The 10,638-nt window shown below is 37.4% G+C and overlaps 2 protein-coding genes across 2 annotated transcripts; one reads left to right on the forward strand and one right to left on the reverse strand.

Moving 5' to 3' along the window:
* Positions 1-2,421: 2,421 nt before the first annotated feature.
* LOC111443241 lies at positions 2,422-7,356 on the forward strand. The gene is made up of 2 exons (XM_023080969.1): positions 2,422-2,732; positions 6,524-7,356. The coding sequence occupies exons 1-2, from the start codon at positions 2,490-2,492 to the stop codon at positions 7,199-7,201; spliced, it is 921 nt and encodes a 306-aa protein (XP_022936737.1). The 5' UTR covers positions 2,422-2,489; the 3' UTR covers positions 7,202-7,356.
* A 949-nt stretch (positions 7,357-8,305) lies between these two features.
* On the reverse strand, positions 8,306-9,633 carry LOC111443240. The gene is made up of 2 exons (XM_023080968.1): positions 9,239-9,633; positions 8,306-9,079 (listed from the first exon to the last, which is right to left on the reverse strand). Exons 1-2 carry the CDS (start codon positions 9,588-9,590, stop codon positions 8,430-8,432), a joined length of 1,002 nt encoding a protein of 333 aa, XP_022936736.1. The 5' UTR covers positions 9,591-9,633; the 3' UTR covers positions 8,306-8,429.
* Between the last annotated feature and the right edge of the window lie 1,005 nt (positions 9,634-10,638).

Below are 10,638 nucleotides of genomic sequence, written 5' to 3' on the forward strand. Positions count from 1 at the left end.
AAGGAGAAGATTTGAGGGTTTTTCTTAAGGAATTCCATTGTTCTAGCTTGTGCTTGAATTAAGCTTGAAAAGGTCTTTGTTCAAACATAATCATTGTTACGAAATCAACACCGGAGACGGTCGAACCGCCTTCTTTTCATTAGCCAATGTAGGACTATTCTTAATAATTTTCGACAATCCTCGGGATGAACAAAGTACACTATAGAACTTTCTGTAAGGTTTTTAGAGCCCTCCAATAGTCTCGCTTTAATCTACCTTATAAACTCATGATCTTTTTTTTAATTAGTGAATGTGATACTAGTCCTCTCAATAATTTTCAGATCAGACACATGAGTAGCAACTGAGCTCAATAACACGCTTCGACCCACTCAGATGCTTGTAGTCCGTGACCCACGTACCCGCACGCGACTCGCGCCTCGACCTAAAGCTGCTTGTACACGCGTCGGCCTTTGATTGTACCACATGGCACACCTGCAGCGCGACACCTCCCATGGCTCAGTTAGCTTAAACGGCTCGAATCGACTCTACGGCTCAAAAGTCGCTCGTTCGGCTACGTGAAGGGAAAAACAGTCATTTTTCACTGTTCCAATCATCTCGAATCTGAATTTAACATTGTTTAAGGCAAATAAGGTCCGTATAAAGGTAAATTTCTCAATTTAAGTTCAATTGAGTTAGGAATTATTAGATCACTAATGAAATAGGATGAATATTCTAATAGAGAAGGACAACCAGCGATAATTTGGAGCAATTTTGAGGAACGGGAGCAAACGTACTCAAATTAGGGAGAACGCCAGCTAAGGCCAACCAAGTAAGTTGCCCTACTGTCGTTTCGTTATAATTGTGTGCTGTATGATGACACGTCCCCATGGCTTCGTAGGTGTCATATGCCCATTTATGCAAACCGTTATGAGATGATATGTATATGTTATGAGATATGATTGTTATGTTTATGATATGATATGTTGAAGACATGCTCGAGATATCTTATGTGACTCTTATGATATATGATGTGTTATGTGCATGATATGAATTGTTATGTCTGAAAGTATGAAACGTTATGATATGATATATGTGCGATATGAATGTCATATGATATGGTTGACATGCAACACGATGAACTAGCATAAGATACAACCTCGACATGCGCATGAAAGTTACGATAAATTATACGATAAACGTTATGAGAAATGATATAAAAAATGATACGTATATGCTAGCAGGGTTGTATTTAACGTTAATGAAAAAGAAAAAAATGTTGGGACCTCATGCATTATTGTATGCTCATACATCGGAGGATACCCATACTCCTTCACAATAGTACGGACTTGTATGCTACGAGTCAGGGGAACGATCATTATGTTTATCATAATGCTGCCATAACGATCTCTATTCCTAACGGGTGTCCTGTGTCACGGTCATGCTCGTCCAAGACGTGTTGCCCATGGCCACATGCCCATGACAAGTCAAATCCTTTATGTCTTTTCATATTCTACTATTTATTTTTGTACTTCAAGGAAGTATGAAGTTGAAATATCATGTCTAGGTCTGTCAGACATGAAATGCCTCAGAATATACTATAGAAGGATACGACTAGTTGTCAACTTCTCCCTACCCAAGGTTATATACTGCGAGCCATTGTTATTTCTCTCTTCCTTGCTTATTTAACGTCTCTTTCAAAAATCTCTCTTTCGAAAATCTCTCTGTCCTCGTTTTCTAAAACCTTCTCTGTCCTCGAGCATACGTCGCTTGACCGTAGGCGACGCAAAAACGAATTGGCTTAGCTCACTTGCCGTTAGAAAGTGAGTGCCGCACAATCGCAAGTCCGCTGCCATCAAAAGTGCGATTGTGACATCCAACATCAATAGCTACCAGAGAATGCTAACCCGACCAGAAAGGGGCCTAGGAAATGTGCGTACCGACTAGTGGGTCCATACTCGCACGTGTGGACCGTGTGAAGAAAAATTAAGTACACATCCAAGTTGCCTTTTAGGATAGCCACCATAGAAAAATAGACTGTTATGATATGTTCCACTCATAAAATTGTATGTGTTTGCATTTAAACCCTGATACGACGAGCGCTTCCTGAGTATTTATTAAAATACTCAAGGCATGTCATATTTTACTTTTCATGTAAAGGCAAGACTCTCCTGTATGGATGATTCATCGCAACTATAAGACTGTAGTACATACTTAGATCAAAGTTAATTTTATTATAAAGTTTGAAATGAATATTTCCGCATAAAAAGGTTCGAAATTACATGAGAGGTCTCCTAAATGGGTGAGTGGTCCAATCTTCCGTTTGAGCCAGTAGATTCAATAAATGAAGCCTACCCCACTCCATGACCAATTCAATGGTTGAAACTTCACACGCCAACAACTCTATTTATATCTTTTCATCTGTTCTTCACAAAGACATCACTTTACCTTATCTTCTTCGTCGTCTTCTTCTTCTTCTTCTTCTTCTTCTTCTTCACTTGAACACAAATCCAATGGATCTGAGTCACAAAGACATGCAATTCCATGGAGCCTTTGGAATCTTCAAAGAAACCTTCAAAATCATCAACAAAAACAGAAGGATCTTTGCCATGGCGGCTCTTTGCTTCATCCACCCTCTAAACTACATGCTCTCAGGCTTCATGGAGACCTTAAATGATCTCCTTAGAAACCTCCATGAATATGGGAACATGTCACATCTCTTCTCTCACAATTGGTCTCTCTTTTGGCCCTTCCAAGTCTTTTGCATCACATTCCTTTTCGGTTGCTCTATCTTGTCCACCGCAGGCGTCTCTCAAACCGTCGTCGCCTTATACTCCGGCCGAGAACCGTCCGTTAAGGACACCATGAGCGTCGTAGTCAAGGTTTGGAAGCGAGTTCTAGTCACGTTTCTTTGTGTTGTTTTGGCTTTCTTGGCATATCATATCATAGCTGGATTTGGTTTGTTCTTGATTGTTTGGCCATTTGGGAAAGTTGATGGAACAATTTTGGGTGTGTTCTTGATTCTTTACTTAATTGGGTTGTTGTATTTGATCATTATTTTCCAATTGGCTGGGGTTGTTTCTGCGTTGGAAGAGTCATGTGGGTTTAAAGCCATGGCTAAAAGTAGGTTGCTTTTGAAGGGAAAGATGGTGTCGGCCGTTGTCGTTGTGTCGGCGATTTATTCGAGTTTTGGGATTCTCCTATGGTTAAAGTATCATGTTAAAATGATGCTTTTTTCGCCATCTTTGGTTATATGGATGTATGTGTCGGCGAACCTTTCGTTACTATTGTTGATTTTGGTTTTCTTGTTGTGGAGGCTCGTGTTGGAGACGATGTTCTACTTCGTATGTAAATCATATCATCAGGAGAGTATCGACGTGTTGGCTCTCTCAGATAAACAACTTGTTCCATTAAGAAGCTCAAAATGTTAATTATTGTCACATATCAAAGTTGAAGTGTGATATGAATCAAGACATCTCAATTATACCGTATAAACTTGAAGGAAGTTGTGAAGAATGTTGTTCAAATTACCACACGATAAAGTCAAGTTCTATTAAAGTTGAATTCAAGTTGCAATCAATTTCAAGTTAAAGAAGCATCAAGTCTCATTTATGGAGCAAGAGCTTCAAGTACTTCAAATGAGATTTCACCATTATACTAGATGCTTAAAATTTAGATTTACGATGTTTCATCATGTATTTTAAGTTTTTAGATTTATTTATTTATCTTTCGTTACATCTGCATAGTGACTAATTATGGTCAAAAAGTATGAATGTTACAAACTTTTGAAATGCCTAATAGAATATTGAGAGTTTCATTTTGAGGTTATACAAAACCACGAGACTTGAAAAAATGGAGTGAAAAAAACATTCCTTATTTTCTAGTCAATGACTCAGTTTCTTTGCAATTCTATATAGTTTAGATTACACATTTAATAGATATATGAAGATAATTTTTTTATACTTGATTTGGGCAATTCTATCGAAATATTTCTTTGGAAAAGTTTATTTGCAATTCTATATAATTGATTGGGCAAAAGAAAAAAAAAGTGAGATAAAATAAATATATCGAGATATTTTTTTATACTCAATAATTGGACGGAAAGGTGGTTGATCTTTGTAGTTGTTTTCTTTTAACCGATGTCATCAAGATGATGAATCTGAGGTGAAATTGGATTTTGAGGAGTATATTCAGCTTGTTAGCAAGTGCTAGCTTGACGAGCTAGATCAAGGGGGTATGCGAGCCTGGTTGGTGGAGCCATGTTCACATGCTTGGACAATGTGTAAAAAGATGATGAATCTGAGGTGAAATTGGACTTTGAGGAGCATATTCAGCCTGTTAGTGAGAGCTAGCTCGACGAGCCAGACTCAAGGGGTATGCGAGTCTGCTTGGTGGGCTCATATTCACATGCGTGGACTATGTGTAAAAAAGTACTACACATCCAACCTTAACGGGAAAGTGGCATAAGGTTATGCCTTGGTTATATGGATGAGGTTACGGCCGTGCTACTCTTATTTTTCAGGTAAAGGTAAGACACCTCTATACGGATATCGACGTCACGATGAAAGTTATAGAACCAGTGTTAGGGCAGTCACACTTTTATCTAGTTTTGTAGCATTTAGGTTCGATCATGTCGTTGTTTTATTCTTTTCTTTTGTTTTATTTGAATTTCATGTTATTTATTTTAGTGTTCATTTACTACTAACATTTAACTCGATAACATCATTTTAACTAAACGATTCCGTACTTAACAATTATGTCACGACTTTATTTATAATAGAAAAATTGTTGAGATGAAGAAACGAAAATATATGGCCCTTTAACTATAAAAGTCAAAGTTGATTATTCAATATAGAAATAAATGATATTTATTGATAATGAGAAACAGGTTTGAACACGCAAATAAGTGAGGAAGCTCTTACAAGTCAACTCGTTTATTGTTTATTTTCATTTATTTTGATTTTTAACTCTAAATAACTATTTTGATCAAATTATTATATAAACGGTCGTTTAGGATGGTTGAGAGTATTGATTTTCATTTTATATTTGACTAGACATAATTTGAGAAAAACTTTGTTGAGAGACATTATAATCTGAGAGCGTGAGATTACATTTTGTAAATATTTTGATTATTGAGATTGGTGGCAAACCCGTGGATGATTTAGGAGAATTTCTTGTCTCTTAACCACGTAAATCTGTGTCTTTGTTTAATTTTTGTTCGTGGGTGTGTAACTATAATCGATATTGCTTCTGCTTCTGTTACAACACAAAAAACACTGAAGGTTAAGAAGTCTGCGAGTGAGCAGAGAGAGGAAGGTGACGACATGTCGCTTACAAAATTTGGGAGCGACGACGTCGAGATATACACTTCGTAAATATTTTGATTATTGAGATTGGTTGCTACTCGTTGATGTAAGAGAATTTTTTTTCTCTTAACCATGTAAAGCTTTGTCTCTTTATTTAATTTCTGTTCGTGGGTGTCTAAGTACAATCAATATTGCTTATGTTTTTTTTGTTACAACTCAAGAGCAAACAGAGGAAGGTGACGATATGTCGCTTAGAAACCTTGGGTGCGACGGTGATCACTTGTCAGAAAGAGATGTCGTGATCGACATAAATGCAGGTGGCGGCGTCCAGATATACGCTTTTTGATTATTGAGATTGGTTGCTACCCATAGACGCAGGAGAATTTCTTCTCTCTTAACCACATAATACTTTGTCTCTTTGTTTAATTTATGTTCGTGGGTGTGTGAATACAATCGATATTGCTTCCGCTTTGTTACAATACAAGAGCAGAGGAAGGTGACGACAAGTTGCTTACAAACCTTGGGGATGACGACGATCACCTATCAGAAAGAGATGTTGTGATCAACGTAAACGCAGGCAACGACAGAAATAGAGTGTTGAAAATTGCCCACGATCGAAATATGTCAAAAACAAATAACTGAAGCGAAAGAACAACTCAAGAGAAGAAAGCTTTTGAATAGAGGAACCTAAGCACTTATGTTTTATTAATTCTTCTGTGTTGTTTTGGTCGTAGAAATAACATAAATCTCATAAGTATTTACGATAGATTTTTATTTTATTTTATTTTTGGAATCTTCCCTTTGAGCATTATTTTCAAACAATGGAGCCTACCCCACTCCATGACCAATTCAGTGGTTGAAACTTCACACGCCGACAGCTTTATTTATATCTCTTTTATCTTTTCCTCACATAGACATCACTTTACCTTATCTTCTTTTCAAACCCTTCCCCCAAATCTTCTTCTTCTTCTTCTTCTTCACTTGAACACCAATCAAGAAGATCAATCCATAATCCAATGGATCTGAAGCACAAAGACATGCAATTCCTTGGAGCCTTTGAAATCTTCAAAGAAACCTTCAAAATCATCAACAAAAACAGAAAGATCATTGCCATGGCGGCTCTTTGCTTCATCCACCCTCTAAACTACCTCCTCTTAGGCTTCATGGAGACCTTAAGTGACCTCCTTAGAGACCTCCAAGAATATGGGAACATGTCACATCTCTTCTCTTCCCCCTTCAATGTCTTCTACATCATATTCATTTTTGGTTACTCAATCTTCTCCACCGCAGGCGTGTCTCAAATCGTCGCCGCCTTATACTCCGGCCGAGAACTGTCCGTTAAGGACGCCATGAGCGTCGTAGCCAAGGTTTGGAAGCGAGTTCTAGTCACGTTTCTTTGTGTTGTTTTGGTTTTCTTGGCATATCACATCATAGCTGGATTTGGTTTGTTCTTGATTGTTTGGCAATTTGGGAAAGCTGATGGAACAAATTTAGCTATGTTCTTGATTCTTTACTTAATTGGGTTGTTGTATTTGATCGTTATTCTCCAATTGGCTGGGGTTGTTTCTGCGTTGGAAGAGTCATGTGGGTTTCAAGCCATGGCTAAGAGTAGGTTGCTTTTGAAGGGAAAGATGGTGTCGGCGGTTGTCGTCGTGTCGGCGATTTATTCAAGTTTTGGGATTGTTCTATGGTTAGATGATCTTGTTAGAAAGATGCCTTATTTGCTGTCCTTGGTTAATATGATGGTTCATGTGTCGGCGAGCCTTTCATTACTGTTGTTGATTTTGGTTTTCTTGTTGTGGAGGCTCGTGTTGGAGACCATGTTTTACTTTGTATGTAAATCATATCATCAAGAGAGTATCGACATATTGGATCTCTCAGATCAAGAACATGGTCTTCCAAGAAGCTCACAATGTTAATTATTGGTGTTTTTGAATAATGAAGAGGATTGGTGATGACTTAAATATGTATGTAATTTAGTTTCTAAAGTGTAGTGTGGAAATAAAGTTTGTGGAGATTGTAAATTGGATTCTTTTTAACTTGGTGATGGTCTATGTGTATGCCTTCGATGAAATCTTGGGGTATTATTCGTGATCGATTATAATCGAGTGTTGTTTTACTAGACTTCATTGAGATTTTTATGATGGGTTGATTGTGAGATTTCACATAGATTGGAGAGAGGAAAGAGTGTTAGCTAGGACGTTGGGCCCCGAAAGAGGTGAATTGTGAGATCCCACCTCAGTTAGAGAGGGGAATGAAACTTTCAAGCGTGTGGAAATCTCTCCCAAGCAGACACGTTTTAAAATCTTGAGGAAAAGCTCGAAAGGGAATGTTCAAAGAGAACAATATCTACTAATTGTGGTGTGAGATCCCACATCGGCACATCGATTGGACAAGGGAACGAAGTATTCCTTATAAGGGTGTGAAAACCTCTCTCAAGCAGATACGTTTCAAAAATGGAAAAGCTCGAAAGGGAAAGTTCAAAGAAGACAGTATCTGCTAGCAGTGGTGTGAGATCGCACATCGATTGGAGAAGGGAATGTTCGAAGACAATATCTTCTAGCGGTGGTGTGAGATCGCACATCGGCACATCAATTGGAGAAGGGAACGAAACATTCCTTATAAGAGTGTGGAAACCTCTCCCAAGCAGACACGTTTTAAAAAAACTTGAAGAAAAGCTCGAAAGGAAAAGTTCAACATTCCTTATAAAAGTTGAAAACCTCTTGAAGTAGACACGTTTTAAAATCTTGAGAAAAAGCTTGAAAGGGAAAGTTCAAAAGCGACAATATCTGCTAGTGGTAGAGTGAGATCCCACATCGGCCCATCGATTGGAGAAGGGAACGATACATTTCTTATAAGAGTGTCGAAACCTCTCCTTAATAGACGCGTTTTAAAATCTTGAAGGGAATCCTAGAACGAAAAGTACAAAGAAGACAATATCGGCTAACGGTGGGCTCGGACTATCATACGTGCGCTTGAACCAAAAATATAAATAAACCATCTATTAGGTTTCAAGCAAGTTTTATTATAGACAAAATATGTTAAAAAAGTACAACCTTTTTCCTTAATTCCTCGTACCAAACAAAAGAGAAACACAACATATAAACACAATCCCAACAAAACAAGCCAATCCTACGTTTGAACAAATCAAACTTCAAGGTTTTCAAGCTCAACATTTTTACCCGTCAAAGGAACATAACCATTCAACAAATAAACTTGAAGATGATTGGACAGCGCCGACTTGTCGATATTCTCTTGGTGGTGTTCTTTGCAGACAAAATACAATACCGTCTCCAACACAAGCTGCCATAAGAAGAAACTCAAGAGCAAGAACAAACACACTATTCCCAAAATACCCCTCCCCACCATCCCAAACCAAACTCCATGAACAACAAGCTTCAAAAAAGCTTGTTGAATGATCACTAAAGAGGCATTGATGAGCAACAACATGATTGTGGCTACTAACATCTTTCCCTTCAATAGTGCCTTGCTCTTTGCCATTGCTTTAAATCCACACGACTCTTCTAAAACCGAGACGACGCTTGAAAGTTGCACTGTGACGCTCAAATATAATAAGCCAATGAAGTAGATAGCGAAGAACACGACGAAGATTGAACCATTGACATTGCCATATGGTCCGTATTGTATTAGGAGAATGAAAAGAAGTAAAATAAAAGCAAATATCGCGAGGAGATTGTATGCGAAGAAGGAAGCAAAAACACAAAAAAATGTCACTATGAGTCGCTTCCAAACCTTGGGCACGACGCTAACGACTTGCTTGAAAGAGATCTCTCGACCTGCGTTTAGAAATGGAGTAAGAAATTTTCCTAACTTTTTGATAAAAAATTAAATTTTTTAAAAAGTTAGAAACCAAACATACAGAAACCATATAAATATTTAGAATCTCGAAAATTTCATGATCCAGTTAGAAAGTAAACATCTTTCTTCGCTCTTACCGGTGTGTATGCAAGCGACGGTATAAACCACGGCGGAGGTTGAAAGGAGAGAGAAAACGAAGAGGAAGACGATGTACGAGATGTTGAAGAGCCAAAAGAAGGTCCATTTAGGAGTGATGAGATCCGAGAATTCATCGAATTTTTGAAGATCTTGATCGTGGTCGTTTTTGTGTAGCAACCATAGGTAATGGAAGAAGTTGCCAAAGAGAAGATTTGAAATCTCTATGTGAGCCAAGAAGATGAAGGTAAGAGGTAGAATCAATGAAAGAGCAATTTGGGTGAAAATTTTTCGCCACGTGAGGATGATTTCGTAGGTTTCTTGAACGATATCGACGATCTCGAGCCATGCCATGTTGGTTTTTGCTCTAAGGAATCGTAAAGATGGAGAAGAAGAAGAGGATTTATAATGAGAAATGGAATTACATAATCTAGAAATATGAACTTGTCAAAGTCGTACCTAAAAAGAAAGAAAAAGAAAGAACTTGTCAAAATGAAGAACAATTAAGCGTTGAATTAGCAATACAACGCGACATAGTATTTGTTAATTAATTTATGGATTAGTTTATTTGGTGGTTGAATTTAAAAGAAGTGTATAAAAAAGTTTTAAAATTTTTTAATTTGGTGTATAATAATTCTTTAAATTTTAAAAACATTTAATGAAACCTAAACTTTTAATTTTGTGCCAAATACGTCTCTAATATACTGATAGAAAGACTCTAAACGATGTTTTAGACACAATTAAAAATGTCTTTGTTATCTGAAATGCCTAGCTATAATCCCATGGTCAAAGTAATCGCGGACTAACGTGTAGTTTATTTGGACTGGGAGTTGTGTTTCAAATGATTTGTTTAATCCATTTATAAAAATACAGTTGTACGTCGGTAAGCAGAAAGTCTCATGCTTTTCCAAGATTTTTGTCGTTTTTCTTCTTCACTTTTTCGTCTAACCAATGATGTTAGCCAAGTTCTTTGTCGTCGTTACTCTTGTCATCGTCCTACTCAATTGTAGCTTTTCCCATCGTGCACTATTGTGGGTTTCAAATGTCTTTGTTGTCATAATTGCCTAGCTATAATCCCACGGCCAAAAGTAACCAGTGTAACGCCCCTAATTTTCTAAACTTGATTAGTGACGTCACCCATGTATTCATAATTCATTACGCAGAAGCTATCATAAATAACCTTGGAAACTAAACAAATTCATTCATAAAGATTCATAAATCCAAACAAAACCTAAACTCCAAAAATAAACCTTCAATACTGAATTCAAAATAAATCCAAATAAAACAATACTCAATGCTATAACTTAGAACAGTCTAATAAGAGTAAACTTCTAAAAATATCCCGTCTCCAACTTCCATGGTGGCCTCAACTCCGCCGTCAACTGTACATTGGCGCCTTGCC

This window comes from Cucurbita moschata, unplaced genomic scaffold, assembly GCF_002738365.1.
Source record: "Cucurbita moschata cultivar Rifu unplaced genomic scaffold, Cmos_1.0 Cmo_Scf00005, whole genome shotgun sequence".
Lineage (NCBI taxonomy): Eukaryota > Viridiplantae > Streptophyta > Magnoliopsida > Cucurbitales > Cucurbitaceae > Cucurbita > Cucurbita moschata.

Excerpts from the sequence above, each read along its gene's own strand:
- LOC111443240 (XM_023080968.1), bottom strand. The coding sequence starts at position 9,590 with ATGGCATGGCTCGAGATCGTCGATATCGTTCAAGAAACCTACGAAATC. Across the intron at positions 9,080-9,238 it reads CGTCGCTTGCATACACACCG|GTCGAGAGATCTCTTTCAAG; the intron begins GTAAGAGCGAAG and ends TTCTAAACGCAG.
- LOC111443241 (XM_023080969.1), top strand. The coding sequence starts at position 2,490 with ATGGATCTGAGTCACAAAGACATGCAATTCCATGGAGCCTTTGGAATC. Across the intron at positions 2,733-6,523 it reads CTCTCTTTTGGCCCTTCCAA|GTCTTCTACATCATATTCAT; the intron begins GTCTTTTGCATC and ends TCCCCCTTCAAT.